A 27,968-nucleotide genomic window follows, 5' to 3' on the forward strand; every position below is an offset into this window, starting at 1 on the left:
AAAAGGCCTTAAAGGGGCTGAGAACAAACCCTGAGAAACAGCCCCATGAAGAGGGGTGTCTGTATACTTTTGTCTATATCAGGTATGTTTACTGCTGTGGTTTTATCGTTTATGTTTTAAAGGTAAAGTTCCCCAAACTGTTGCAGGAGCTGCAGGAACTTGGGGATCTGACTCAGTGCTGGGAACGCTGTGAATGTCCATTTGTTCCGACTGATCACATGACTCTTCTCCTCCGTCTGCTCTCACAGGATCAGCCTGACCTCCTCTGGCTGTGAGCTCACGGGTTCCACCTTCGTCATGTTATCCTGATGTCAGTTCCCTTTTTCCTACCAGGCAGAGGAGGACCGGGACGTCCACGACCGGCACCGTCAGCTCCACCGACTTCCTTTATGTCTCCCATGAGAAAACTGTTGGTGTTGAGGTCCCAGAGTGTCAGCAGCAGCAGTTTGCAGGACGAGTCCAGTGTGACAAAGACGCCCTCGGAGAAGGACGAAGCAGACTCCACGTGTCCAGACTCAGGACTGAGGACTGAGGACTCAGGCCTGTACCTGTGTGAACTCCTGTGAATGTGGGCTCAGTGTCACAGGTGAGCTGACTCAGCACATCATAAAAACCTTGTCGTCCTCCTCGAATCTTCAAACTGCTGAACCAGGGACTCGGGGAAGGATCGGCCCGTGTGCTGGTCTCAGACTGACTGCAGCAGCAGTCCGGCTGTTTGTGCTGCCTTCATGAAATCTGCTGATCAGTCTGGGTGGGGGTGGGAGGTGTAGGGTAAATTGTAGCATAAATCATAAGGGTCACCAGTTACTTCAGAGGAAGTGCAAGAAGAAGATAACGCACAGCGAGGCGTCCATCAGGACGGACTGAGAATCCAGTATTGACCCAGACCCTGATGGGAAACATCTCGGTGTCCTGATAGACAAGGCATGTCTTTCCTAATGTGCTGTTGGACTGTTCTGTAAGAGTTTATCACTTTGATGGTCTCTCATGCCACCTGGTGGTCGTTTGGCAGAACAGCCGTAGTTACTGCTTCCTGTTGCTGATGGCATCTGTCCTCAATGTGTCTGAACTGCAGACTCTGACCCTGTTAGCCGACTCTGATAACGTCTGCACTGACTGGCAGCTCAGAGCTTCATCACATGCACCAACAACCACCTGAAGCTCAGCACCATCCAAAGCACTCAGGACCACACGTCTCACGGTTCTGCTCAAAGTCACCTTGGACCTCCAAAGTCCAATCGGGTCGTCTGAGAGTCCAGCAGGACGTTTGTGCTCCGTTTGAAGAAAGTCCTGAGATTCTGCAGTCATGTGACGGGGACAGACAGCTTCATCACCAGCATGGAGGAACAGAAGACATCAACACTTCAATAAGAGCTTAACATGTGGTGACGGCTGCTACGGGTTTATGTCCCACAACAGGAGTTGATTTTGACTTGTGACTACAAAGCAAAGTGAATCATCATCAGGCTAAAAGGCCGTTTTAAATGCACATGCTTAGATTAGATCAGATTCAACTTTATTGTCATTAAACATGTACAGGTACAAGGCAACGAAATGAAGTTTAGCATCTAACCAGAAGTGCAAAAAGCAGCAAGTGCAGATACAATAAATAACTTTACAGTATGTACATGGTGTACGATGACACCTGACTGACAGAACATATTATACAGATGGATATGTGCTTTAAATGCAGTCGACTGCAGGCAAGAACTGTGGACATCATTTACAAATGCTGAATGTGTTCGTCTTCTCGTTTCATGGGGGCTCGAGGGTCAGGTTCTGAAGTCCTGAGCCGTTTGGAACCTGGATCACATGTGGATGTGTGCCTGACTTGTTGTTGATCTGTTTCAGGGGCTCACTGAGGGACTGCACAACCTGGTCTTGAGCTGTGTGATGGACAGGAGACAAACGTCAGTACAGACAAATCAGAAAACACAAAATATTTTCATTTAAGACAACAGGAAGAGCGAATAGACCCTGTGTTACCTCGAGAAGCTTGAGCTGAGCGCCTTCTCAGATAAACTTGATGACCAACAAGGGCAGAAACCAAAACCACAACACCAACAGCCAACATCAGGTACACTATGAGCTCCGTCTTTGACCCTCCTGGTTCACCTGCATGAAGAGAGAGAAACATCAGCTTTGTCTCCAGTTTTGCCCAGTGGCCACTCGCGGTACTGCAGTGAAAATTCCTGTTTCCCCATAGACCACTATGAGATAAGAGACCTCTGCAAACTGCAAACAAGGTCTGCTCTGACTTTTCTATTACGAATGACATATTCTTATGTTTGTAAAACCTTCCTCGAGTCAAGAAAAGAAATTTGAAACCTGTGAGGGACAAGAGACAACAGGTGAGCAGCTCTCATTGGACTGAATTGGCTCCAGCTTTGGGTCCAATCTGGTCTGCAGTTTTATTATATTATTATTGTGGGTAACCATGGAAACAAGTCATCTCAATGGCATACCTTCAGGTAACTTTGGCGTGCTGAGGGACACGTTGCTGTTGGTTCCACGATGGGACACGTTCAAGGCAAACATCTCTGTGGGGGACATCAGCAGGTGATTAGGTTCATGTCTCTGCTGTCTGGGTGGAGGTGAGACATCCACACACATACACACACACACACTCCTCATGTCCTGCTCCATCAGCTTACCGGTGGTCTCCAGCCTCCATCTCCTCTCCTTCCTGTCGTAATCAGCAGCCAGATCACACCTGTAATCACCTGAGTCTTCAGCTGTGACTCTGGACACGTGAAGTTGGACTCGTCCTCGTCTCAGGGCGTCTCCGTCACAGAGCACCCGTCCTGCAAACTGCTGATGCTGAGACTCTGGGACCTCAGCACCACCAATCATTCGATACAAAACTTTCAGAGGCTTCGATTGCAGGATACAAATGATGTTGGCGAGAGACAAGTCGGTTTGGTCATGACTGTCCAATGTGACGGTGATGTTGTCGTCCTCCAGCCGATAGACAGTAGGGAACATTTTCACAGCAAACATCCCTGCAGATGAGAGAGGGGACAAAGAGGGACATCATGAGGAGTTGAGACGTCGAGCTTTTAGCTCCAGCAGACACTCGAACAACCAGCAGATTAACAGAAGATGAAGACGGCTGTTACCACAGACTGAGGCTGTGAGGACGACCAGCAGAAGAACCCAGACCATCCTGTCCCTGTCGGAGAGGACACACTTTTATTAGAGGACAGATTAGACCACCAGCAGCAGGAGTACGATCATCTTTAAGGTCTGTGATGTTCAGCAAAAACAACATTAAAGCAGTTTCAGTGCAAATTGACTGCAGCTGCTGAGAAAGTCCCACCTGATGGTGTGTCGGTCAGGTCCTCCCAGTAACCATAGACTCCTCGTGTGAATGTGAATGTGAATGGCTGAGGACGGGCAGGTGAGAGCTCAGGTGTCCTGCTGTCCAACTTCTTTGGTGCATTTCAGGAATCTCAAAGTGAGCTGGAAAGGAAACGTAGGATCACTCAAAGCTCTGAAGACTCCAACCTGATGGACCCAAACGGTTCCTGACTTTCATAACGTTTCATCTGAACGATTCAAAGGCTCAGAGATGATTGATTATCACATCTTTGCTTTTATCAGACTTTTTAGCTTTAAAACTGTGACCTGTTTACTGTGTATATGAATCACCTTTTTGTCCCTGTGAGTGTTTTTATTGCCTGTTGAATTTACATCAACAATCAGCTTCTTAATGAAATAAAAGTCACAGCCAGGAGACTCTTGTCTGTCCGTGTGCCATCAGTGGCGTCTTTTCATGGCTTATCAGTTATCACTTTGTTTTCACTGCGTAGCTCACTTCGTTGAGCTAAAGCCGGAAGTAGTTTGCATCAGCCTCAAAACAAAGCGTGTGACATGTGTTATATTCACAAAACCTTTAAGCCTTTTAAAGCAGTCACCCAAACACAGAAGAAACTCGACCATCCCTGAAGCCTCAGGCTGAACTCGTCTGTTACCGACACACACCGACTGACATCTTCACAACATGAACAAACTGCTGGTTCACAAAGACCACCGCACAAACCAGACGATCTTTGGCGTTTCTGCTCATAATCACAGTAAATGAACAGTAACAGGACGAGTTGGTTTACCTTCAGCAGGAGTGCGGACCAAAAGCAGCCGACAGATGAGGAAGAACCGCTTCTGAGGGATCAGAGGTGGTGCAGAGTTAAACTGTGTTGTTGGAGGAAACGAAAACCTGATATGAACTGAGGAACTTATCTGATGCAAGAGTTCAGGCTCCACCTTCAGTCATGTGAGGGAGGCTGTTCGACAGGACACAACACTCTGCTGCGAACAGGTTTTCCTGGGGGGTTTTTTGAGGTTTTTTTTGTGTGTGTGCGTGCTTCAACAGATAAAACATAGCATCATAACTTGCATATCCCGAAGATTACACCAATCACTGAATGTAATTTAAAGGAGTAAGTTGTAAAATATGGCCGCAAGAATTTGTGGGTAGCCCCAATATTGTGGCCAGCATATCACCAGAAAAACTGCTCAGTGTCCTGCTATCCAAACATGTTTCTGTGGTCAGATCCGTAGAGACTAATAAAGGGAAGGCACATGAACTTCATTCTTCCTGTGATCATCAACAGTAATTTCCATCTTTAATAACCTGTTACATCTGATTGGCTGGTGTCAGTTATATTTCTGCAGTTTGTTTTCTCTCTGTTTGACTCTCTAAGCCTCACAAACTCCGAGGTGTGAATTTCAGAAAGAAAATGTAAATAAAATCACTTTAGAAAGTCTCAAAGAGGATTGATTCAGGGAGGGAGCACTAATTCATGTGATGAGCCTCATCTCTGTCTCTCCACCAGGAGATGAGGAATCATACAGGAAGTGTGTGTTATTGAATAAAACTGTTTTTGCAGTTATACCTGTTCAAACAAACGCAGAGCCTGATTACTAAATTTCCTGGACTGTTGGTGCCACCTTGTGGAGGAGACCTCTAATGACGACCTAATGAGAACAACAACGTGTTTTCTCTGTTGTTTAATTTGGTTCCCAGAGGGCTGTTATTAGTCATTATGATGGATGTTAAAAGTTGTTGGAGGAGTGGAACCAAACAGCACAGTTCTGGTGATTGCCCACAGTATGTTGATTTATTATGAATTTGGACAAAAAGTCAAACCAAGCTCAGGGACACTTCAGCACTGCGTGAGTGTAGAACCTACCAGCTGCTTCCTCCTCTGATGAAAACATCAAACATCCTTTCGACAGATACATTTATCAAAATGACATCAGCAGACTTCAAAATACAGATTTCAGACATTTAAAACTGGGTAATTATTTAAAAAAAAAAGGTAAAGTTCCCCAAACTGTTGCAGGAGCTGCAGGAACTTGGGGATCTGACTCAGTGCTGGGAACGCTGTGAATGTCCATTTGTTCCGACTGATCACATGACTCTTCTCCTCCGTCTGCTCTCACAGGATCAGCCTGACCTCCTCTGGCTGTGAGCTCACGGGTTCCACCTTCGTCATGTTATCCTGATGTCAGTTCCCTTTTTCCTACCAGGCAGAGGAGGACCGGGACGTCCACGACCGGCACCGTCAGCTCCACCGACTTCCTTTATGTCTCCCGTGAGAAAACTGTTGGTGTTGAGGTCCCAGAGTGTCAGCAGCAGCAGTTTGCAGGACGAGTCCAGTGTGACAAAGACGCCCTCGGAGAAGGACGAAGCAGACTTCACGTGTCCAGACTCAGGACTGAGGACTGAGGACTCAGGCCTGTACCTGTGTGAACTCCTGTGAATGTGGGCTCAGTGTCACAGGTGAGCTGACTCAGCACATCATAAAAACCTTGTCGTCCTCCTCCAATCTTCGAACTGCTGAACCAGGGACTCGGGGAAGGATCGGCTTGTGTGCTGGTCTCAGACTGACTGCAGCAGCAGTCCGGCTGTTTGTGCTGCCTTCATGAAATCTGCTGATCAGTCTGGGTGGGGGTGGGAGGTGTAGGGTAAATTGTAGCATAAATCATAACGGTTTTGGGACGATGAGTCACCAGTTACCTCAGAGGAAGTGCAAGAAGAAGATAACGCACAGCGAGGTGTCCATCAGGACGGACTGAGAATCCAGTATTGACCCAGACCCTGATGGGAAACATCTTGGTGTCCTGATGGACAAGGCATGTCTTTCCTAATGTGCTGTTGGACTGTTCTGTAAGAGTTTATCACTTTGATGGTCTCTCATGCCACCTGGTGGTCGTTTGGCAGAACAGCCGTAGTTACTGCTTCCTGTTGCTGATGGCATCTGTCCTCAATGTGTCTGAACTGCAGACTCTGACCCTGTTAGCCGACTCTGATAACGTCTGCACTGACTGGCAGCTCAGAGCTTCATCACATGCACCAACAACCACCTGAAGCTCAGCACCATCCAAAGCACTCAGGACCACACGTCTCACGGTTCTGCTCAAAGTCACCTTGGACCTCCAAAGTCCAATCGGGTCGTCTGAGAGTCCAGCAGGACGTTTGTGCTCCGTTTGAAGAAAGTCCTGAGATTCTGCAGTCATGTGACGGGGACAGACAGCTTCATCACCAGCATGGAGGAACAGAAGACATCAACACTTCAATAAGAGCTTAACATGTGGTGACGGCTGCTACGGGTTTATGTCCCACAACAGGAGTGGATTTTGACTTGTGACTACAAAACAAAGTGAATCATCATCAGGCTAAAAGGCCGTTTTAAATGCACATGCTTAGATTAGATCAGATTCAACTTTATTGTCATTAAACATGTACAGGTACAAGGCAACGAAATGAAGTTTAGCATCTAACCAGAAGTGCAAAAAGCAGCAAGTGCAGATACAATAAAGTGACATATCTTGTCATTGGAGGGAACTCACTCCAACAAAATTTGTGCTCTGCATTTAACCCACCCAAGTGACGTGCACACACACACAGCAAACCCGGGGCAGTGGGCGACCGCGTGCAGCGCCCGGGGAGCAGTGGGGGTTAGGTACCTTGCTCAAAGGTACCTCAGCCATGGAATCGAACCAGCGATCCACCGGTTACGGGTCCGACACCCTAACCGCTGATCCACGACTGCCCCCTAAAGCTTGCTTCTCCCCGTCGGGGAATCGAACCCCAGTCTCCCGCGTGACAGGCGGGGATACTCACCACTATACTAACGAGGAAGTAAATAACTTTACAGTATGTACATGGTGTACGATGACACGTGATTGACAGAACATATTATACAGATGGATATGTGCTTTAAATGCAGTCGACTGCAGGCAGGAATTTTTGCGTAATCATTTACAAATGCTGAATGTGTTCGTCTTCTCGTTTCATGGGGGCTCGAGGGTCAGGTTCTGAAGTCCTGAGCCGTTTGGAACCTGGATCACATGTGGATGTGTGCCTGACTTGTTGTTGATCTGTTTCAGGGGCTCACTGAGGGACTGCACAACCTGGTCTTGAGCTGTGTGATGGACAGGAGACAAACGTCAGTACAGACAAATCAGAAAACACAAAATATTTTCATTTAAGACAACAGGAAGAGCAAATAGACCCTGTGTTACCTCGAGAAGCTTGAGCTGAGCGCCTTCTCAGATAAACTTTATGACCAACAAGGGCAGAAACCAAAACCACAACACCAACAGCCAACATCAGGTACACTATGAGCTCCGTCTTTGACCATCCTGGTTCACCTGCATGAAGAGAGAGAAACATCAGCTTTGTCTCCAGTTTTGCCCAGTGGCCACTCGCGGTACTGCAGTGAAAATTCCTGTTTCCCCATAGACCACTATGAGATAAGAGACCTCTGCAAACTGCAAACAAGGTCTGCTCTGACTTTTCTATTACGAATGACATATTCTTATGTTTGTAAAACCTTCCTCGAGTCAAGAAAAGAAATTTGAAACCTGTGAGGGACAAGAGACAACAGGTGAGCAGCTCTCATTGGACTGAATTGGCTCCAGCTTTGGGTCCAATCTGGTCTGCAGTTTTATTATATTATTATTGTGGGTAACCATGGAAACAAGTCATCTCAATGGCATACCTTCAGGTAACTTTGGCGTGCTGAGGGACACGTTGCTGTTGGCTCCACGATGGGACACGTTCAAGGCAAACATCTCTGTGGGGGACATCAGCAGGTGATTAGGTTCATGTCTCTGCTGTCTGGGTGGAGGTGAGACATCCACACACATACACACACACACACTCCTCATGTCCTGCTCCATCAGCTTACCGGTGGTCTTCAGCCTCCATCTCCTCTCCTTCCTGTCGTAATCAGCAGCCAGATCACACCTGTAATCACCTGAGTCTTCAGCTGTGACTCTGGACACGTGAAGTTGGACTCGTCCTCGTCTCAGGGCGTCTCCGTCACAGAGCACCCGTCCTGCAAACTGCTGATGCTGAGACTCTGGGACCTCAGCACCACCAATCATTCGATACAAAACCTTCAGAGGCTTCGATTGCAGGATACAAATGATGTTGGCGAGAGACAAGTCGGTTTGGTCATGACTGTCCAATGTGACGGTGATGTTGTCGTCCTCCAGCCGATAGACAGTAGGAAACATTTTCTCAGCAAACATCCCTGCAGATGAGAGAGAGGACAAAGAGGGACATCATGAGGAGTTGAGACGTCGAGCTTTTAGCTCCAGCAGACACTCGAACAACCAGCAGATTAACAGAAGATGAAGACGGCTGTTACCACAGACTGAGGCTGTGAGGACGACCAGCAGAACCCAGACCATCCTGTCCCTGTCGGAGAGGACACACTTTTATTAGAGGACAGATTAGACCACCAGCAGCAGGAGTACGATCATCTTTAAGGTCTGTGATGTTCAGCAAAAACAACATTAAAGCAGTTTCAGTGCAAATTGACTGCAGCTGCTGAGAAAGTCCCACCTGATGGTGTGTCGGTCAGGTCCTCCCAGTAACCATAGACTCCTCGTGTGAATGTGAATGTGAATGGCTGAGGACGGGCAGGTGAGAGCTCAGGTGTCCTGCTGTCCAACTTCTTTGGTGCATTTCAGGAATCTCAAAGTGAGCTGGAAAGGAAACGTAGGATCACTCAAAGCTCTGAAGACTCCAACCTGATGGACCCAAACGGTTCCTGACTTTCATAACGTTTCATCTGAACGATTCAAAGGCTCAGAGATGATTGATTATCACATCTTTGCTTTTATCAGACTTTTTAGCTTTAAAACTGTGACCTGTTTACTGTGTATATGAATCACCTTTCTGTCCCTGTGAATGTTTTTATTGCCTGTTGAATTTACATCAACAATCAGCTTCTTAATGAAATAAAAGTCACAGCCAGGAGACTCTTGTCTGTCCGTGTGCCATCAGTGGCGTCTTTTCATGGCTTATCAGTTATCACTTTGTTTTCACTGCGTAGCTCACTTCGCTGAGCTAAAGCCGGAAGTAGTTTGCATCAGCCTCAAAACAAAGCGTGACGTCACGTGTTGACATGTGACATGTGTTATATTCACAAAACCTTTAAGCCTTTTAAAGCAGTCACCCAAACACAGAAGAAACTCGACCATCCCTGAAGCCTCAGGCTGAACTCGTCTGTTACCGACACACACCGACTGACATCTTCACAACATGAACAAACTGCTGGTTCACAAAGACCACCGCACAAACCAGACGATCTTTGGCGTTTCTGCTCATAATCACAGTAAATGAACAGTAACAGGACGAGTTGGTTTACCTTCAGCAGGAGTGCGGACCAAAAGCAGCCGACAGATGAGGAAGAACCGCTTCTGAGGGATCAGAGGTGATACAGAGTTAAACTGTGTTGTTAGAGGAAACTGAAACCTGATATGAACTGAAGAACTTATCTGATGCAAGAGTTCAGGCTCCACCTTCAGTCATGTGAGGGAGGCTGTTCGACAGGTCACAACACTCTGCTGCAAACAGGTTTTCCTGGGGGTTTTTGAGTTTTTTTTTGTGTGTGTGCATGCTTCAACAGATAAAACATAGCATCATAACTTGCATATCCCGAAGATTACACCAATCACTGAATGTAATTTAAAGGAGTAAGTTGTAAAATATGGCGGTAAGAATTTGTGGGTAGCCCCAATATTGTGGCCAGCATATCACCAGAAAAACTGCTCACTGTCCTGCTATCCAAACATGTTTCTGTGGTCATCACTTTGCAGTATTTCAGATCCGTAGAGACTAATAAAGGGAAGGCACATGAACTTCATTCTTCCTGTGATCATCAACAGTAATTTCCATCTTTAATAACCTGTTACATCTGATTGGCTGGTGTCAGTTATATTTCTGCAGTTTGTTTTCTCTCTGTTTGACTCTCTAAGCCTCACAAACTCCGAGGTGTGAATTTCAGAAAGAAAATGTAAATAAAATCACTTTAGAAAGTCTCAAAGAGGATTGATTCAGGGAGGGAGCACTAATTCATGTGATGAGCCTCATCTCTGTCTCTCCACCAGGAGATGAGGAATCAAACAGGAAGTGTGTGTTATTGAATAAAACTGTTTTTGCAGTTATACCTGTTCAAACAAACGCAGAGCCTGATTACTAAATTTCCTGGACTGTTGGTGCCACCTTGCGGAGTAGACCTCTAATGACGACCTAATGAGAACAACAACGTGTTTTCTCTGTTGTTTAATTTGGTTCCCAGAGGGCTGTTATTAGTCATTATGATGGATGTTAAAAGTTGTTGGAGGAGTGGAACCAAACAGCACAGTTCTGGTGATTGCCTACAGTATGTTGATTTATTATGAATTTGGACAAAAAGTCAAACCAAGCTCAGGGACACTTCAGCACTGCGTGAGTGTAGAACCTACCAGCTGCTTCCTCCTCAGATGAAAACATCAAACATCCTTTCGACAGATACATTTATCAAAATGACATCAGCAGACTTCAAAATACAGATTTCAGACATTTAAAACTGGGTAATTATTTTAAAAATGCTTTTCTCAACAAACATGGCTTCGACTCTTTGTCTTCTCTGCTTTCCTTGCGTCTTGATGAGATCCACCCGTGAATAAGCTTCATGTTTGTATTTTTATTCCGACTTTGATGCAGAGTTTCTCTGTCCGCAGCCACGAAGCACATCAAGACAAGAAGGCAAACGACGCGAACAGAAAGAAAAAGCTCCCACCACCGGCTACGTGCTTCCAGCGGCGTCAACCGCCTCAGCGGGCGAGCTGTCACTGTCGTCCTCCCAGGAAGAGGAAGTGAACCCTGCAGGGGCGGAGACAGAGTGTGGGGCGGGGGTGTGGCCGAGGCCTTGGTACCGCCCGCTGGAGGAAGGTGAGGAGGGCATCGATGTGGCTGCCACGGCGACGGGGTCCTGGGAGGCCGTGAGGAGGCCGGTGTGCTCGGTGTGCTCGGGTCGAGCTGCCGCACCAAAGTACATCTTGTTAGGACGACCCAGGAACGTACGACCTGTTGGCGAGGAGCGGAGGTATTTACCACAGCTGGATCTGGATTTGCACCTTACTGATATTTTTAGATTTGCACTCGTGGGTGGCATTTCAACCAAAACCCAACGTCCAGTTAATCATCATCATGTGAAAATCAAATGCACCTTGGTGAAGTAGCAACTGAAGTACAGTAACTTTAATGAGTGCAAACTGCTCCTTTAAGACACAAAATTTCACTAACATGAAGTCGGGCCAAATAAAACTAAGTAAAAAAGGAAAAAATTCAAACCGGGTGACGACTAGTCTGATCGGGTCACTCACCAACATGGCGGACCTGCTCTGAGACATCAGCTCTGATGTCTGAGAAATCCCACATGGCGAGAAAGCTGTCGAAACACGATCCCTCCTCCGCTTCCTGGATGGAGGGGAAACAGGAAGGAAGACGAATGAGACAGAAAGACTGACAGATAGAAATACAGCTAAATAGATAGACAGACAGATAGACAGGCAGACGGACACCTAGGTAGAAAGACAGATGGACAGATAGCTAGATAGACACACAGATGTGTACCTGTACATATGGTTTGTAGGTGAAGGTGTAGTGGTGGGCGATGGCAGCCAGGAACATCTCTATGCAGATGATGAAGTCCTGTACCAATTAAACATCAGTTCTGTCAACACACAGTATAGTCCTTTATCGATGTATTCAGTCCGTGCCGTCGAGGTGAGAAGCTCCGACATGTCAGTCCAATACAGCGTCAGAGGTCACACGACCGTGACTGTGAATTTCATTGGTTTATACACGTGCGTACCTGCAGTCCGGTAGCCACGGCCTCCACGCTGTCCCAGTCCCAGGTGTGTGTGTCAGAGATCACGCCGACCTTCACCAGGAAGGCAATTAAAACGGCTTGCCTGGAGAGAATAAAGAAATATTTCTAGTAAACTTTACACGTTCTTCTATTTCTTAAGAATTAAAGGATGGGCTGGAAAACGCATCGTCGCCGAGCTGAAAACAGGACCATTTGTGGGTCCCACATGACTCCCTCCCGTCCTCCCATCCTTACCAGAAGGAGACAAAAACCACCAGTTTGACGCAGAGGAACTTGCCCACAGGCCTGATGGGAGTCAGCTCCTCTTTGAGAGCTCGGTACAGCAACAGCAGGCAGTACATGGCAAACTGCAGAGAGACAGGGACATGTGTACTTCATGGCAGCAGGACATACAGTTGGACAACAAGCGTCCTCACAGCTACAGTGTGTGTGTGTGTGTGTCCGTCCTTACCAGCTGTGATATGTTGTTGATGATGACCAGGTAGGACCAGGCGTTTCTGAAGCTGAAGTTGGCTTCGTCATAAACGCCACAGAGCTGACAGATCCTGCAGACAGAGAAGGAAAACCAAACAGGAAGCATTCGGCCCGTCAGGTGACATGACAGAGTGTGAAGCCTTGTTGTTTTCTGTTGGACACCACAGGATGGACAGGGTTTAAACGATCTATAGCACACAGCTTAAAGCCCATTAATACAGTTCCCATTCGCCGGTTTGACGGCACATAATCTGGGTGCAAATGTTGTATTTTGTCCTGTAATTATTCATAGGTGCGCTGCGGGATTAAACCAATCAGAATGTCCCTTCAAAAGTGTCACTCCTCTCTGCCGAGGGACAATTATGTGGTCTTCTGTGTCTGCCGTGTCCCAGTCCACAGTCCCTTCAACAGCCCTGACTGCATAAGGAGGAGGAGGACGGCTGCTGTGCGTCACTCTGGATCGGGTCATTCGGATTAATGGCTGAAGGGTTGCAGGTGGGTGAAATAAAACGTCTTTAATGCCGAAAATATTGATGACGTGGTTCATAAACTCACTGTGGTTACAGTGAGAAACTTACAGTGCTATCACCGTGGTTACGGGTCTGACCACAGTGTACTGGAGGACTCCGAGCTTACACCTGAAGAGCAGCACCCTGACAGAGAGAGAGAGCAACACATTAACATCTATCCATCCATCACACAGTGACCTCATGTCTGTCCTGCTCTTACTCTCCCATGGGCCACGGCGGGCAGCAGCAGAGCGGCGGCAGGTGTGGTTGCTGCTGCTGCACCTCCAGCATGAGCACCAGGCTGGGGTACTGGTTACTGAGGAAGTTCAACAGGAACACCAGGAAGTTGTAGATGACGTAGGCCTCGTAGCACTCCCTGCACGTGTCCACGTAGATGGCCAGACTGGGGTAGCGCAGAGCCAGCCACTGGACAGGAAGAGAGGAAACGAAAGGTGGGTGTCGTTACAGTAACTGTGACGGAGGTTAGCTGATGAGAGAGACGGGGACTCACGCTGTCCAGACTGTAGATCGGCACCATCCATAGTATTCTGGAGCAGAAAGACAGAGAAGAGAGCATCATTTCACTGTGTGTGTGTGTGTGTCACCATTAAGAAGCAGCTTGACCTCAGCTCAACATGTTAGATGTGTTCCAAATCATTCCCAACCAGAGGACCTCAGAGCGCCCTCTAGTGGTCGTGATAATGCCAACCAGTCCTCTCTGAGTCCTCTTTTATCTCCTTATGGAGGTGAACTATTCCTTTAAAGTAACTCAAGGTCAAATGTGCGTGTGTCCACCTGATAATCGGCCTCTGTAGCTCAGGCTGGGTGTAGTGGACGATATGCTGCAGGATCCCCCACAGCGAAATAGGGATGGTCAGAAAGACAAAGACGCCAGCTATGAACCAAGCTTTGCTGTGAGTCCCAACCTGCAGAGGGCAGAAAAAACACGAGGTAACTGGTGACCACTGCATCTTCATCTTCAGTCTTTGGCAGCCCACATGTAGTTCATGAGTACTCCAACCACCAAAGCTCAACGGACAGCATCAGTCAAGCTGGGAGGTTGTCGACGTAGCGGCAGGTCTGGGCGGAGGTGATAAAGAAGGACGTGTACCTTGTCCTTCTGCAGCTCCCAGATGCAGAGCGGCAGCACGGCCACCAGCAGGAGGGCATAAAGAACCAGAACCAGCGGACGGATCCACCTCCTCCACTCTGCCCACGAACACGGCATGACGGCGGCTTCACCCTCGGCGTTGACTACAGGCACGTCCGAAACATCAGGCCACACCTGGAGGGCAAACGAGTCAGGTTAGATGACTGAACGGTGCAAAAATTTATTACAATTAATACCAGGACCGTTTTGTGTTGTGCACAACTACAATAACGATAAAGTTGAATTGAATTGCTGCACAGTGAGGAAACCTGGGGAAGAGTCGTCCATATTTGTCTGTGCACTTGGTCAAGGTGGGAGCCAACTGAAGCTGATGGCAGCTATGTAGCATAGCATCACTAGCTTATAAATATAGCGTATCCATTCAAAACCAACCCCGCCCCCATCAACACGCAGTCCATAAAATAAAATAAAGTATTTTTGATTACTTAGCATCCTGGTGCCATATTGCATCCTCGCTTGCGTTTGGCCACCATTACGTTTCAGTTTTGGGTCCTCTGGGGGAACAGTTTGGGCCGCCCCTGGTCTGGCACCACCCCTGCCTCAGTTATATTTCAGTAAAGCGATTTAAATAAATACTCTTTAAGTGACACTGACCGTTGTGTTCGTGAGTACTCTCTGACATTAAATCAAAGATCACATCCCACACTCTGCAGCCTCATTTACCTTAAACACATTTAATTTCCCCACATAACTGATATAAAACGCGATGAGGTAAACGCGCCGTCATAATCGTAATCAACACCAAGTGCACGCCAATATGACAGAATCATCACAGCGTGTTCAGCTGGTGACGCTGTGGAGCACGCAGAGAAAACCGAGGAGATAAAATTCAGACATGATGGAATAAATAAAGACTCATGGACCGCTGGAGCTGAAGACGTTCAGTCGGAGTGACGGTTGGCCTGTTGTCCTCCTCAGTCCTGATGCTGTCACATCCCTCCTCCACCTCCTCCTCCTCCTCCTCCTCCTCCTCCTCCGCCTCAAACCTCTGAGCTGTCACCGTCTGATGCGCTCAGGCCTCCGATCAGCGCCCCTGATCGATCACAGGTGGATCACCGATCGGGACTTCAGGGCGCAGCTGCTGTCCGTGTGGGTCTCGCAGTCTGTTTACGGCGGGCGCGTCACGGGGAGTCACGTGGTGCGCAGGACGGAGACTCAGTCATCCTCATTTCATTTATCTTATTGTTATACTCGTTTATGTTGTTTTAACTTAACCTAATGCACTTTAAACTGCTTGTACTCGGTGACCAGAAGAGATTTGTTTTATTCACCACAACAAAACGCAATATAAATAAAGATTCGAGGCTTTATTGTTCCTGTGAGGCCCCGTGGTTAAAACACAAACATACAGCGTCATCCTCCTCCTGCTCTTTGTGCACGTCATGACCTTTTTCACGACTTAAAGGTAGAGATTTGAGGCTGTAGCTTCATTGATAAATTCAAATGCATAATTTCATAAAAGTGTGAAATTCTGTTGTTCGTGGTGAAAGTCGCTTTAGCGCCACCGTCTGGACAAAGTTTTAGTCCTGCTCGAATAACAGGAGCGCGTGTTCACGCCGTCACCTGCTTCATGTTGTGGTGTGTAATGAAAACTTCAGCCTCCGGGGGGCGCTAGTGCACTTTTAAACCTCAGACTCGCTTTATTTGTTTACAGGCAGAGTTGCAGTGGATATATTAAATATGCCAAGCGGTATAGTTTACAATATAACACCATACAACAATTAGTCTGTAATAAAATATAATATTTAAACTGAATAAATACAAGAATTAAACATAGATGCAGGGGTTGTGTTGTGTCACTCGCACAGGAAGATGAAGACGAAGACTCAGTGGTCAGTGTGTTTGTACTGCAGGCTCGTCCCGTGGTGGAGAGGCATCATACTGTTGGAGAGAGAGCCAGAATAACACCAACAACACAGACAGGACTGGAAGGGCGGGAGAGAGAGGGAGGGAGACAGAGGGGGAGACAGAGGGGGAGTTTCATTAAAGGGGTACTCCAGCCATCTGTACCCCCATGCAGCTGAGGGCCACAGATTTCAAAAAGAGTCAAAAACTGAAGCAACAGGACGGCGAGATGTCCTCAGTGTGTACTTGTGCTCCAAAAACACCTGAAACTCAATTTCCCACAATGCACCACAATGCATCATTTGATTGGACTGTGCACCTGTGTGCTAAATGTAACACACACTTTCTGTGAGGAATTTGTGATCGAGATAACCCCGATGACATCGCTACGACGTCATTTCCTCTGAGCCGCAGGAAACGTCACTCAGCTGTTTTCTCTCCCCGCGGCGAGCAGGCCGACCGTCGTGTGAAAAGTCGGCGGAGTGACCCTTTAAACAGACATGTCACTGGTCACGTCCCACAGGCCTCTTATCGACCTCTTCTATGTTTAGACATTCTATGTTTCCCCCCTCATCTCGCCGTCTCATTGGTTCATATTGACATCCAACGCCATCTGACCCTGTGACCTCACTGTGATGTCACCATGACCTCGGGAAAAGCAGTCATCAACACACACACACACACACACGTTCAGCCGTAAAGCACAGTGATTTTAGCGCTTACCTTGAAACAGTTTTTGAACTTCCTAGAGACAAAGTAGAGGATTATGGGATTGATGCAGGAGTTTATGGTCGCCATGTTGATGCCGAAGTAGTCAAGCACCAGCAGGAAACTGCAACCACACGAGAGGAGCACGCAGGATTAAAGACTACGAGTAAAAAGTGAGAGGAAGATGAAAAGAGGCTCATTGTCTCATGGGCTCTTTCTGAAACCAGTGGCGTCGCCCCCTGCTGGCCACGAGGGGAAAAACCACAGCTTTCAGGCATTTTCACATCGCCGTCACTTTGAGGCCCAAAAGCTTCGCTCACTCATTGCCCGTCTGCGGCTTGTACACCTACTTTAAGAGTTCGCAGCGGTCTGCATCATGGGGTTTGTAGACCATCTTCTTCAGCAGGCGACTCAGGTGGAGCGGAAACCAGCACAGAGTGAAGATCAGCACCAGGCAGAACACGGTCGTAGCCACTTCTCTGCGCTGTGGGGGGACAAACGTGAAGCTGACTCGTGACCGTGTGTGTGTGTGTGTGTGTGTGTGCGTGTGTGTGTTTGTCTACCTGTTTAAGGTGTTCAGTCAGCACGATCCTCAGACATCCTTTCTGGTGTCTGAGCATCTCGCAGGTCATCAGGCCGTAGAAAATGGCAAAGCAGATCAGGGGCGCGCAGAAGTAGAAGCCAAACAGCCACCACTCCTTTGCTTTCTCGTAGAACTGGAACATGGAGAACACACACACCTGTTCAGGACCTGTTCAGGTCTGTATGTTACACCTATGGACCCACAGGACTTTTTGAGAACCGTCTCTGGAACCCGTTTGAACTCCAGAGCCTCTTCAAACGTCTGCAGATCACGTGACACGTCTCAGTCCCTCTTAATTAATCACCACATCGACTAACCTAACGTGAACTTCTAATCCCCAGAGAACGTCTCGACTTCTCCAGAGGATTTTCTCTAAGTTCCTTCTGAACCTTTGGGAAATTCTCAAAAAATGTCTGGATCAACCACAGGATCAAATCTTTGTGTTGGGACAACCAGTTTGTTTGTAAACTCGGCTGCCTTCTGACATCAGGATATTAATTCTGAGATTCAAACATTTTCGGGGCAGCTGGAACTTTGTGATAAACATTTACTGGCTAAAACGATCTGACAGGCTGATAGCAGGTCAGCTGACCCAAGTTCAGATCTGAGTGCCAGGGCGGACTGTGTTTAGTCGTGTTCTGCAGAAATAAACAGGAAATGATGTTCTCAGCTATCAGAGTTCCAGAGACCTCGCCCTGACACGCAGCAACAACACGTTTTCCCCAGAGAGCGAGAGAGTCGGGACTCCAACCCGCCGCTTCGCCCACGGACGTGTTCAGTTATGATCATCATCCAATGGGAATTCAGTTTCCTTGTCTTGTTATTGAACTTCCTGTCCTGGAAATTCAGTTTTAGATCATAAACTGAACTTGAATCGGACCTAACGTGCACCAGCGTAGACCAGTTTCACAAGAGGAGGCTGAGTTAAAGCGACAACGTGACCGTGAGGCGATGATGCTGAGGATGAGGTGAGGAAGGTTCGCAGGAGGCATCAGCACACACACACACACACACACACACACGCACGCACGCACGCACGCACACACACTCACGATCATGAAGGGCGTCCTGGGCTGCAGCATGCAGGTCGTTATGGTAGCGTTCCTGTACTCGAAGGTGACCATGTTGAAGCCGATGGCCTCGGGCACGGCCAGCACCATGGACAGCAGCCAGATCACCACGATCTCCACCGCCGTCACCGTGGGAAGACCTGTGCCCTGCACCCGGGACCAGGACGCCACCGCACGATACCTGAGTGCAAGCACACCTGTAAGTATGAATCTAAATCTGAAGGTAAGATGGCTCACCTGAAAATCCAGCTTACAGATGAACATCCTGCGTGTGTGTGCATGTGTGTGTGTGTGTGTGTATGTGTGTGTTACCTGTCCACACTCAGAGCACACAGGTTGAGGACGGTGATGCCGACTGAGGTCTTCTGCAGGAAGGGAAACAGCTTACAGAGGAACAGACCGAACGCGCTGTCTGCAAACGGCCACCGCATGGCCAAGAGCTGCACACACACACACACACACACACACACACACACACACACACGCACACACACACGCACACACACACACACACACACGCACACACACACGCACACACACATTAACAGATTAATAGTGTCAGATAAAAGTGTCTGTCTGCACGTGTGTTATCAGTGTCAGTGGGATATTTTAGTCGCTGTTATCAGTGTGACACTCAACCTCCTGGCTGAGACACAAAACACACACACACACAGTTTTCATAGGAAGCTGTTGCGTACCCACAATGCATTTCTGCTGTAACTATTTTTATTTGTGATGTCCTGCATAGGAATCAGATTTAACTTTTTAGCAGAACTTATTTCGGGTTTGACTCCTTCAGAAAGTCGATCTGAAGCGGAGCTGCCACCGTGAACTTCAGTTTCCTTCATTTCCCCCAGCAGCCACCCAAACGCCACAGACGGTGAAGCTCCGTACCTTGTAGACGTTGATGGGTATGTCGATGGCGATGTATATCAGGTCTCCCAGGGCCAGACTGGCTATGAGAGCATTGGGTCCATTCCTCATGTTTTTGTTTTGGTAAATGATCCTGAGCAGGGTGGCGTTTCCGATGATCCCCACAGCAAATATGACACAGGACAGCACCGTGTTGATGTACTTGAAGGCTGTTTTTATGGACGTGGCCTGCAGGCAGCTCGGGGGCGACACGGACACCTTATGAACCGCCTGAGACGAGTTGGACGAGTGAGACGGAGACTTTCTCTCAGGTTTGTCTTTCAGCTTGCTGATGTGTTTTGACTTTCCTTTTTCCGGCAAGGATGGGGACTTGTTCACGGTCTCCTGCGCCAGATGGGACTCTCTGTCCAAGGTGTGGATTAGATGGTCCATCCCGGGTCCTACGGGTGGATCGGTGCCATAGAAACCAGGCAGGTTGTCCATCATCAAGTCCAAGGTCTGAGATGGCTCAGATGAGAAGTTCCTGTGGCAACCGACCGGATGGACGAACAGCCAACACCAGACGACCAGCAGCACGGTGAACATCTCACACATGGAGGAAAGTCTGGAACCCAGTCTGGGTCCCATTCCAGAGCCCCTGGCCGAATCCACTTTTGTGAATCCAGATACCATTGTGGTGCCTGCTCCAACTCCTAACCTAATTCTCGATCCCACAGTGAATCTTGGCAGCCTGCTGTGACTCTTGAACCCGGTTCACAACCCGCTCGTGTCACTGACTGTACTCTACAACCAGTTCCAGAACCATCTTTAATCCCAGAACCCAACTGCTGTGACTCGAGAACCAGCTTTGGCGTGCGTCAGAGTGGACCGGGAGCCAGCAGAGAACGTGCTGAGGATTTCTCAGGTTCAGGACTCTGGAGTGGAAAATCTGGAGAGCAAAGAACAAAACAAAACATGAAGCTGGAAACCCAAAACAGCTGAAAGACTCAGAGCCGCGTGGTCACTTCATCCACTGACTCTGAAGCTGCTGTCCCTCTGAGTCCTCGTAACAGACTCAGACCGTGGACTGGTCCAGCTCGTTAAGCTCATTAAGCTCATTAAGCGCTTTCATTTTAAAAATGACATGTTTATCAGATGTTGCAGGACTGCAGCTTAAAAGCAGCTTCTTGTTCCAAGTCCTTCGAAGGCAGACTTGGAACCTGAAACACTGCTGGGTTCAAATTCTGTTCAGACTCCACATTTTCTGATGAACCGGTCCAGAGCTCCGGACATGAAACCAAGACGGACTCCACAGGAACAAGAACCACAATATGATCACAGCGACGCCTAACCAGCCAATCAAAGCAGGTTTGATATCACAGTGATCAGTTCTGTGACGCAGTCCGATGTTAAATCAACGCCTGCCGTCACTTAAACTTTAAGTCTCTGTTGATGTTTCTCGGTGGTTTTAAATGTTTCTCACCTGTTTGTGTCTGCTTCTGTCGAGGTAAACCGCCTCCAAACGAGAGAAGAAGAGCGTGAGTCGACACAGGACTGATGAGGTCTAACTGATGGGGCTCAGTTTTCCTCTCGGCTGTTCCTCACCCCTCCTCTTCCCCCTCCTCCCTCCAGTATCTTCTTTATCTTTCATTCTCTTCACCCTTTCTCCCCGCCTCCTCCTCCCCCTCCCCCTCCTGCCCCCCCCCTCCTCCTCCTCCTCCTCCTTCAGTCAGTGGAACATCTCATAAATACTCTGACATGAAGTGACTCTGAAGTGTTCCCACTTAAGAGCTCGTTTATTAAACGACAGCGTGGAAATGGAGGCAGTAAAATTTATCACCGCGTTTGAAACAACAAATTGGACTTTACTGGAGTGTTTGAACGCGAGCGATGCCAGACTCCACATTGAGTTTATCACGCCATCAGGAGCTGCCAGGGTTTACCAAAACCTCCTCCCTGATTAAAACAGACTCCAACGAGGACTTCGCGTCTTTGCTGTCGGTTTCCAGCGGTTTACTTAAATGTCACCGCAGCTGTGAGAGAAAACAGTCCGGAAGCAAGGAGTGAACGTTTACAGGAGTCAACAGAACATTTGATTACAGCACAGAGACACTTTATGGCTCTTCTGTATTTGAGTTGTTATGGCAGTAGCTTTTATTTTTTACTAGTGTTGTAAACTTATTAGCATGCAGCAACAACATTAGCATCCATCTGGACTCTATATAGACAAAAATATTGGGACAGCTGCCCATCACACCAGCAGGGACTTTAATGACGTCATTGTAAACACACAGACAGCTTCCACTCTTCTGTGAAGGCTTTCCATAATATTACAAATATTATTTTTATATTCAAGTTTCAGTCCAGTTTTCTCAAATGTCAGTTTGGCATAATGAATGTGTATCCTGACAACAGGCAAAATAAAAATGAATTGCCTCATCATTGTTCCATTCTTCCTGTCACCGAAAGCCTCCTGTGTTTTATATCAGTTGGAATCTTACATCTGCACATGAGGCCAACTCATCTAGACAGATCTACAACTGTCATCTGACCAAAGCTGATAAATAAATAAATAACACTGTAATATTATTATGACTTACTTTTTTGATAATCCTTTTATTAACGTTGAAATATATTGTATTTGTAACATGTTACAACCATCTGACTCCTTACATTCAAATAGAAATGGTTAAGAATGTACTTCCTGTAATCATCTTTAAATGGTTTTGACTGCTAACAGACAGATGTAAGTTTATTGTATAAACATTTGGTTTGTCTAATCCAAACAGTCTCTGAGGAACAGAGTCAAATACAGGAAGTGTTGCAGCTGTCCCCGGCCTCCCTGCTCAGCATTGTCCTCCATAATGTCCACTGTCGTTTACATGCAACATTTAAATACCAACAGAGTCTGTCAGAGTTTTGTTGGTGCCAGTTTCATACAATCAAATCACAGGCTGTGTTATAAAGAGTTTCCAAATGTTTTATTTCCTGTTTTTACTGCAGACACAAAACTGAGACTAAAAGTGTAAAGACTGTTTTAATACTTTGTGACGGCTTCTTGTCGGTGTGTCAGACCACCAACCGCGTCTGTTGTGTTTACGTTATGTGCCAAAGGAAAAAAAAGAGAAACGTGTTTAGTCGTCACTTTTCTCTGCTAAAACCCCGCTGCTTCCTGGACAAATCACGCTGTGGCAACGAGACAAGTCAATTAACAGTCAATCAAACCCAGACACTCCGTGAACATGACACAGACAGACAGGCAGACAGACAGACAGGCAGGCAGAACAACAAGCAGGCAGGCAGGCAGGCAGGCAGGCAGGCAGGCAGAACAACAAGCAGGCAGGCAGGCAGGCAGGCAGAACAACAAGCAGGCAGGCAGGCAGACAGGCAGGCAGAACAACAGACAGACAGGCAGGCAGGCAGAACGACAGACAGGCAGACTCTGCCTCAGCTGCTCCTGGTTTCCACACTGAACATGAAACTTTATGAGAAACTCTTTGAAGAAAAAGAAACGCGTTGGCCACCACAGACCGAGTTTCCATCGTGGAAAAGTTTCACTCAGACGGCCTCCAGCATCTGACAGAGAGCTGGTGTTTGTACTGCTCTCTAACGGGGAATCTTTCATTTTTGCTCGTGTAATAGTGAGCTCTACATTTATCCTCTTATTGAAGTGTCAGGGCTCGTGCAAACGTTTCCTCGTCCTGTGGACACGAGACAGCAAAGAAAAGGTCGACTCTTGTCTGAACACAGGCTGAAAGGATGACCGAAGGGCGTCACAGGAAGAGGAAGTGGGAGGCAGAAATAGAGCAGATAATGTGTTAAATATTAAGTGACAAATAAGTAAAAAGTACTAAAATAAAATAAAATCAGTGAAAAGCAGAAATGGTTTTAAAATGATTTAAAAGCGCTCCGTTCGAGTTGCTGATTGTTACTAGTAGCTTTTGCCGTCTCTGTCAAATCATCTCTCTTCCTGAATGGAACCAGCCCGCAGTGAGCTGGATGTTCGTGTTGGAACGCGGCCTGCGCGCTGTTGCTTGGCGACGGAGAAACTTTGGGCCGGCAGCGACGGAAGCGAACTTTGTTTTACGTGCCGTGAGTTTGTGTTGATGTCTGCGTGTGTTTTACCTTTTCACTCAGAGCGGAGTGTCGATAGAAAAAGACTGAAAGGTTCGTAAAAAATAGCTTTTCTTAAAAAACGTAGTAAACTGTGAGGTTTAAGTGAAGTAAACGCTTAACCGGTTAGCGCAGCCGCTTGGCTAACAGCTAAACGTTAGCTTCATTTGATTTACTGTTTCACAAATCAATCCCGCATCAAAGTTCATATATTAGACTGTTACATTACAGTTCCATTTCACTTCTACATTATTTTAATGTGCTGAGTTTATTTCATACTGATTTATCCACGTAAAGCACTTTATTTTGAAAAGCTCTTCATAAATAAAATGCTTATTTGTTTGTTTGTTTTGTTTGTTCTCTGAGCTGTGGCTGTTAACACGATAGAAAGCATTTTAGGCTCTCTAATCTGTAAAAGTTTTTAAAGTGTGGTTTACTGGTATTTTCTAGTGGTGTGTGTTTCTAGTTTCCTGTCAGCCAGTCCTCATCACTCAGACAGCTTCCGTTTTAGCAGGCAGCCACCTCAGACTGTGACAGGAAGTGACTTTAGTCAATGAAATCAAAAAAGAAGACGATGGTTATTAAATGTAATAACATGACAAACCCAGCAGGACTTTGTGGTGTTTGACTGACGGGTGAAGATGAGCGCAGCAGCAACACAGAAACACTCAGCGCCTTTTCTACCACAAATCACTGCCAACAGCAACAGACGGAGGGGAAGCACACAGTACAGGTACTGTACCACTGCAGTACAACTGCAGTACTCAAGGATACACGTGTTCAGAAAATGACAGAAGTGCATGTTTTGTCCGAGGGAAAGCAGTGTGGATAAATCAACACAAACAGTGTGTGTGTGTGTGTGTGTGTGTGTGTGTGCAGCAGGATGAGGCAGGAGAAGGACGCCCACCAAACTGCATCAGTATCAGGTCACTCGGCGCCGATCCTCTCCAAGGCAGAAACTGCGCAGTGAGTCCACACATTTACACCCTGACTCACTCACTGATGGTCAGCTGAGGTTAGTGCGCCCCCTGCTGCCCAACAACCACATCACCCACTGAGCACGCAGGCCCAGTTTCAGGCCTGGAGCGAATCGTCACTTCTGTCTGAGTGAAACGACATCCCTTTTGCGCTCCCGTCGTGTGTGCAGGTTCAGGAGCAGCCTAAAGCAGAACACCTGTGTGGAGATGCTTCAAGAAGGCTATCACAGGTAACTCACGGTGTCTTATCTGTGTGCCAGCGATCACTGAGGGGGCTACAACGCTCCATGTGTTTGTACGCACTGCAGTCATGTTGCTGTCTTCATTTTACGCCCTTCTGTTGTCCTTAACTTATTAACTTGGAGTCCATTTTGAGGGTCTGGGGTTTGAATACAAGAAGTTACTTTGGTTGAGGTCACAACTTCCTGTCAACAGTTAAACCACCAGAGTCCACTGACAGCAGACACAGCTGAAGCTCCTCCCCCTCCCCAACCTCTCTTTCTCAGGTCCTTCTCTGAGCTCTTCTGCCTGCTGAGCTCTGATCAGGATCGGAGGGCAGCGGCTGAACCAGGATCAGCTGTCAGGCTTCAGACTCCACTGGAGGAACAACGGGACAAAGTGGAGACCATTAGACTGCACCTGAGCCAGTCCGAGGAGGCTGAAAGGAAGGGTACACACACATGTGCACACACGCACACACACACACACACACACACACAATTCAGTTTGATCCCATTAATGAAGAATAAATCATTCTTACATACCAAAGTGTTGCCATGTGGCGTCTTGAATTAAATCAGTAGCTTCTGACATGAAGGTGCGTGTGACCTGACATCACATGTTGAATTTCCACTTGAATGCACACTGACTTATGCACATGATGTTTGCCGAAATAAAGACAGAATCACATTACTTAAGCACAAGTTTAAATCAGAGGTCAGATCAACGGGAAAGTGTGCGAGTAAGACGGGTAAGTGTAAACTTCATGATTTTCTAAATGGGGTTTTGTTGTTCAGCGTGCAAAAACAGAATGACGCCACGCCGTGACAAGGAGGTTAACTCTTTGTGTGTGTGTATGTTTGTGTTTGCGTGTGTGCGCATGTGTGTGTACATGCAGGTTCCTGGTCAACAGCGTGTGAGCAGCGTCTGTTTTTGGGTCAGTACTTCTCGGCTCCAGAGGATCTCTGGCTCAGTTTGCACTTTTACCACAGCTGTACAGACAGAGAGCAAGGACGCCACTCGAGACTGTCCACCGAGGCCCGGGCATGCATGGCTGAGCTCTACCTGCAGCAAGGTGGACAGCACACACACACAGAAGACGTGTGACACATAGAGGATTTTGTGTAGTTTCCTCACATCTCTGAGGTGTCTCGGTTCTGCAGGTGAGCTGGAGCAGGCGAGGCAGCAGGTGGAGCTGTGCATCAAGCAGGCGCGGGACCGCAGCTGTGTAGACTCAGCCGGTCGGCCCCTGAGGCTCCGGGCCCTCCAAACGCTGTGGAGGATCTACAGCCGTTTGGCCGACGTGCAGCTGGACGCCGCAGACTACAGCGAGGCCCTGACGCTGCTCCACAAAGGCTACAGCACGGCTGCTGAGTGTAGGTCAACACGGTCACGTTTTGTCTGACAATATACTGAATGCATTAGAGCTGCTCTTCAGATTCACTCTCACAGTGAGTCTGTGGGTGGAGACCAAGTATATTAGCAAGGAGGCCAGCGGGGACAAAACATGAGGACAAATAAGCAGGAGACAAATCTGACTAACTTCAACGTGTCTGAAGATGTTTGGAGTGAAGGGAACAGGAAGCTGTGAGGTTACTGATGTCTGTTTCAGCTGAAGACAAACAGATCGAAGGGGAGGCCACCTATCGACTGGGACTGACCTATCAGAGGGCAGGAGACCATGACACAGCCAAACAGGTACCTGACTGTGTGTGTGTCTTTCCAAAGCTTTCCGTTACACATCCTCAATGCCGTTTAATCCCTCAGAAACACCAAAACCAACAAGCTGTTTGTTCGCCTCCCAGCAGCTTCTGACTTCGCTGCTCCGCTTGTGGCTCTCCAGTTCGAAGCTCACCTCACAAACATATAACTTCATTTCTAAAAGCCGCTCGCTGTGCTTTTTAATCAGCTCACATTCACGGTTCATTTGGTGATGCAGTCGTGTGTGTCTGTTTGTCCAGTTCTTCAACACGTGTATGCAGATTTACGGGACACTGCAGGATGCCGACGGGCTGGGGAAGGCCTACAGGGCCATGGCCAAGTGTATGGAGAGGTACACACACACACACACACACACACACACACACACACACACTCCATCTCTCTGTATTACTTTGTGTGTACGTTTATTTAAGTCTGCGTCTTTATATAATTGAACATCCCTGAATTAGTTGTTGTCTGCTTGCCAGTGTCAGTACAAACATTTAGTGTGAGTGTGTGTGTGTGTGTGTCAGTGAGGGAAACGTGCATGAGACAGTGCAGTGTCTGGAGACGTTAGCCGACATCTCCCGTAGCAACGGACTGCAACACACCCTGGCGGACGCCTACCTGTGTCTGGGCAGCATCTACTATAAGACGGTACCACACAGGCACACACTCACACACTCACACACACACACACACACACACACACACTCACACACACACACACGCACACACACACTTCTTAAGCACACTGTTATCTCCTATTTTGACGAGCTTCTCCGTGTCGGCCTGTAGAGTCGGTACAGGAGGGCCTGTGAGTTCTTCCTGCGGGGTTACGAAGCCGCCTGTGTCCTCGAAGACGCCGCCCTGCTTCAGAAAGCGCAGGTACGGTTTGTCTGTGTGTGACACTTCCTGTCTCGAAATGGTTTTCACCTCAGCTCGTTTGAAACGTGCACACGACGCACAGAACAACAGACGGAGGTGAAGGACAAACGTCCCACCTCGAGCTCGTCACGAGACTGAGGACACTTAAACGAGCCACCGTGTTGAGGCGTGAGTGACGAGATCGTCTCGTGCTCTTTCCGCTCTCGCGAGCAGCCGTTCGTAAAGTAACCACGGCGACAGACAAACACTTGTCCTCCAGCTCCGAGCTCACAGCTGTTCTTCTACCTGCCTGTGGCTCTCAGGTGTTGGTGGCCAGTGCTCGCGCTCACGCCCTCATCGGGAAGTACAACGACGACGTGGAGTCGGCCACGCCCGCCGCCCTGCGACGACTGCTGGCCTGGAAAGAGTCCAGAGTACATCAGGAACTCGACACAGACCCTGCAGATAATACTACTACTGCCTGCTCCTAACAGTACATAAATATATGCAGTACATAAATCCTGAGGGCTGCAGGCTGGTTTGGTGTGTGTGTGTCATACTGTGTGTGTGTCTGATGTAATCTCATTCCCGTGTGTTAAATTTGTGACAGAATTAAACCATAAGACGTGTAAAACTGCATCATTCTCACAGCCTCAGCCAGCGTTGATCTGGTCTAATCCTTCAGCAGAGCGTCGCACTG

At 47.8% G+C, this 27,968-nt stretch overlaps 5 protein-coding genes, 1 long non-coding RNA gene and 1 other non-coding gene across 20 annotated transcripts; 2 read left to right on the forward strand and 5 right to left on the reverse strand.

Moving 5' to 3' along the window:
* Window positions 1-1,499: 1,499 nt before the first annotated feature.
* LOC124054749 lies at window positions 1,500-4,252 on the reverse strand. 3 transcript variants are annotated; one of them, XM_046381110.1, is made up of 8 exons: window positions 4,110-4,252; window positions 3,320-3,462; window positions 3,120-3,172; window positions 2,655-3,002; window positions 2,466-2,540; window positions 1,987-2,115; window positions 1,788-1,886; window positions 1,500-1,721 (listed from the first exon to the last, which is right to left on the reverse strand). In XM_046381110.1, the coding sequence occupies exons 3-8, from the start codon at window positions 3,163-3,165 to the stop codon at window positions 1,684-1,686; spliced, it is 735 nt and encodes a 244-aa protein (XP_046237066.1). In that variant the 5' UTR covers window positions 3,166-3,172; window positions 3,320-3,462; window positions 4,110-4,252; the 3' UTR covers window positions 1,500-1,683. The 3 variants fall into 3 exon arrangements, with proteins under 3 accessions (XP_046237066.1, XP_046237068.1, XP_046237067.1); XM_046381112.1 differs by having other exon boundaries at window positions 1,500-1,886; XM_046381111.1 differs by lacking the exon at window positions 3,320-3,462 and having other exon boundaries at window positions 4,110-4,232.
* LOC124054750 lies at window positions 1,500-9,824 on the reverse strand. 3 transcript variants are annotated; one of them, XM_046381114.1, is made up of 8 exons: window positions 9,669-9,824; window positions 8,861-9,003; window positions 8,664-8,713; window positions 8,199-8,546; window positions 8,010-8,084; window positions 7,531-7,659; window positions 7,283-7,430; window positions 1,500-1,738 (listed from the first exon to the last, which is right to left on the reverse strand). In XM_046381114.1, exons 3-7 carry the CDS (start codon window positions 8,704-8,706, stop codon window positions 7,300-7,302), a joined length of 726 nt encoding a protein of 241 aa, XP_046237070.1. In that variant the 5' UTR covers window positions 8,707-8,713; window positions 8,861-9,003; window positions 9,669-9,824; the 3' UTR covers window positions 1,500-1,738; window positions 7,283-7,299. The 3 variants fall into 3 exon arrangements, with proteins under 3 accessions (XP_046237070.1, XP_046237069.1, XP_046237071.1); XM_046381113.1 differs by lacking the exon at window positions 1,500-1,738 and having other exon boundaries at window positions 7,260-7,430; XM_046381115.1 differs by lacking the exons at window positions 1,500-1,738; window positions 8,861-9,003 and having other exon boundaries at window positions 7,260-7,430; window positions 9,669-9,806.
* On the reverse strand, window positions 7,075-7,146 carry trnad-guc. The gene has a single exon. It is a non-coding gene; the product is annotated as a tRNA-Asp (tRNA).
* On the forward strand, window positions 7,327-11,147 carry LOC124054775. The gene is made up of 3 exons (XR_006842474.1): window positions 7,327-7,895; window positions 8,016-8,138; window positions 11,026-11,147. It is a non-coding gene; the product is annotated as an uncharacterized LOC124054775 (long non-coding RNA).
* Window positions 10,618-15,293, reverse strand: LOC124054724 (transmembrane protein 184C-like). Its single transcript, XM_046381067.1, has 12 exons — window positions 15,197-15,293; window positions 14,274-14,447; window positions 13,958-14,088; window positions 13,674-13,710; window positions 13,383-13,588; window positions 13,232-13,306; window positions 12,631-12,724; window positions 12,414-12,526; window positions 12,162-12,261; window positions 11,921-11,998; window positions 11,671-11,764; window positions 10,618-11,371 (listed from the first exon to the last, which is right to left on the reverse strand). The coding sequence occupies exons 2-12, from the start codon at window positions 14,388-14,390 to the stop codon at window positions 11,091-11,093; spliced, it is 1,326 nt and encodes a 441-aa protein (XP_046237023.1). The 5' UTR covers window positions 14,391-14,447; window positions 15,197-15,293; the 3' UTR covers window positions 10,618-11,090.
* Window positions 15,294-15,948: 655 nt separating this feature from the next.
* Window positions 15,949-21,027, reverse strand: LOC124054719 (endothelin-1 receptor-like). 2 transcript variants are annotated; one of them, XM_046381054.1, is made up of 8 exons: window positions 20,875-21,027; window positions 19,434-20,340; window positions 18,852-18,979; window positions 18,522-18,720; window positions 17,450-17,602; window positions 17,237-17,370; window positions 16,902-17,010; window positions 15,949-16,214 (listed from the first exon to the last, which is right to left on the reverse strand). In XM_046381054.1, the coding sequence occupies exons 2-8, from the start codon at window positions 20,082-20,084 to the stop codon at window positions 16,167-16,169; spliced, it is 1,422 nt and encodes a 473-aa protein (XP_046237010.1). In that variant the 5' UTR covers window positions 20,085-20,340; window positions 20,875-21,027; the 3' UTR covers window positions 15,949-16,166. The 2 variants fall into 2 exon arrangements, with proteins under 2 accessions (XP_046237010.1, XP_046237009.1); XM_046381053.1 differs by having other exon boundaries at window positions 15,949-16,258.
* A 1,790-nt stretch (window positions 21,028-22,817) lies between these two features.
* ttc29 (tetratricopeptide repeat domain 29) lies at window positions 22,818-27,902 on the forward strand. Of its 9 annotated transcripts, none has more exons than XM_046381059.1 (12): window positions 22,818-23,558; window positions 24,016-24,237; window positions 24,384-24,470; window positions 24,652-24,711; window positions 24,988-25,151; window positions 25,599-25,775; window positions 25,864-26,076; window positions 26,313-26,398; window positions 26,662-26,753; window positions 26,935-27,058; window positions 27,200-27,289; window positions 27,592-27,902. In XM_046381059.1, the coding sequence occupies exons 2-12, from the start codon at window positions 24,146-24,148 to the stop codon at window positions 27,757-27,759; spliced, it is 1,353 nt and encodes a 450-aa protein (XP_046237015.1). In that variant the 5' UTR covers window positions 22,818-23,558; window positions 24,016-24,145; the 3' UTR covers window positions 27,760-27,902. The 9 variants fall into 9 exon arrangements, with proteins under 9 accessions (XP_046237015.1, XP_046237011.1, XP_046237016.1 ...); XM_046381055.1 differs by having other exon boundaries at window positions 24,019-24,237; XM_046381060.1 differs by having other exon boundaries at window positions 24,019-24,237; window positions 24,387-24,470.
* The last annotated feature ends 66 nt before the right edge of the window (window positions 27,903-27,968 follow it).

The sequence above is a fragment of the Scatophagus argus genome, chromosome 23 (assembly GCF_020382885.2).
Source record: "Scatophagus argus isolate fScaArg1 chromosome 23, fScaArg1.pri, whole genome shotgun sequence".
NCBI lineage: Eukaryota > Metazoa > Chordata > Actinopteri > Scatophagidae > Scatophagus > Scatophagus argus.

Bases quoted from the DNA above. Each gene is read 5' to 3' on its own strand.
- LOC124054749 (XM_046381110.1), bottom strand. From the start codon at position 3,165: ATGGTCTGGGTTCTTCTGCTGGTCGTCCTCACAGCCTCAGTCTGTG. The intron at 2,116-2,465 runs GTATGCCATTGA...CTCTTCATGCAG, and splicing joins CACGCCAAAGTTACCTGAAG to GTGAACCAGGAGGGTCAAAG. The intron at 1,722-1,787 runs GACTTCAGAACC...GCATTTGTAAAT, and splicing joins CCAGGTTCCAAACGGCTCAG to GATGTCCACAGTTCTTGCCT.
- LOC124054750 (XM_046381114.1), bottom strand. From the start codon at position 8,706: ATGGTCTGGGTTCTGCTGGTCGTCCTCACAGCCTCAGTCTGTG. The intron at 8,547-8,663 runs GTAACAGCCGTC...TCTCATCTGCAG, and splicing joins CCTCACAGCCTCAGTCTGTG to GGATGTTTGCTGAGAAAATG. The intron at 7,660-8,009 runs GTATGCCATTGA...CTCTTCATGCAG, and splicing joins CACGCCAAAGTTACCTGAAG to GTGAACCAGGATGGTCAAAG.
- LOC124054724 (XM_046381067.1), bottom strand. From the start codon at position 14,390: ATGCCGTGTTCGTGGGCAGAGTGGAGGAGGTGGATCCGTCCGCTGGTT. The intron at 13,711-13,957 runs GTGGACACACGC...TTTCTGCTCCAG, and splicing joins CTACAGAGGCCGATTATCAG to AATACTATGGATGGTGCCGA. The intron at 12,527-12,630 runs GTAAGGACGGAC...GTCTCTCTGCAG, and splicing joins TCAACAACATATCACAGCTG to TTTGCCATGTACTGCCTGCT.
- LOC124054719 (XM_046381053.1), bottom strand. From the start codon at position 20,084: ATGGTATCTGGATTCACAAAAGTGGATTCGGCCAGGGGCTCTGGAATG. The intron at 18,980-19,433 runs GTACGGAGCTTC...GTGTGTGTGCAG, and splicing joins TACCCATCAACGTCTACAAG to CTCTTGGCCATGCGGTGGCC. The intron at 18,721-18,851 runs GTAACACACACA...GCTTGCACTCAG, and splicing joins TGTGCTCTGAGTGTGGACAG to GTATCGTGCGGTGGCGTCCT.
- ttc29 (XM_046381059.1), top strand. From the start codon at position 24,146: ATGAGCGCAGCAGCAACACAGAAACACTCAGCGCCTTTTCTACCACAA. The intron at 25,152-25,598 runs GTACACACACAT...GTGTACATGCAG, and splicing joins CGAGGAGGCTGAAAGGAAGG to GTTCCTGGTCAACAGCGTGT. The intron at 26,754-26,934 runs GTACACACACAC...TGTGTGTGTCAG, and splicing joins ATGGCCAAGTGTATGGAGAG to TGAGGGAAACGTGCATGAGA.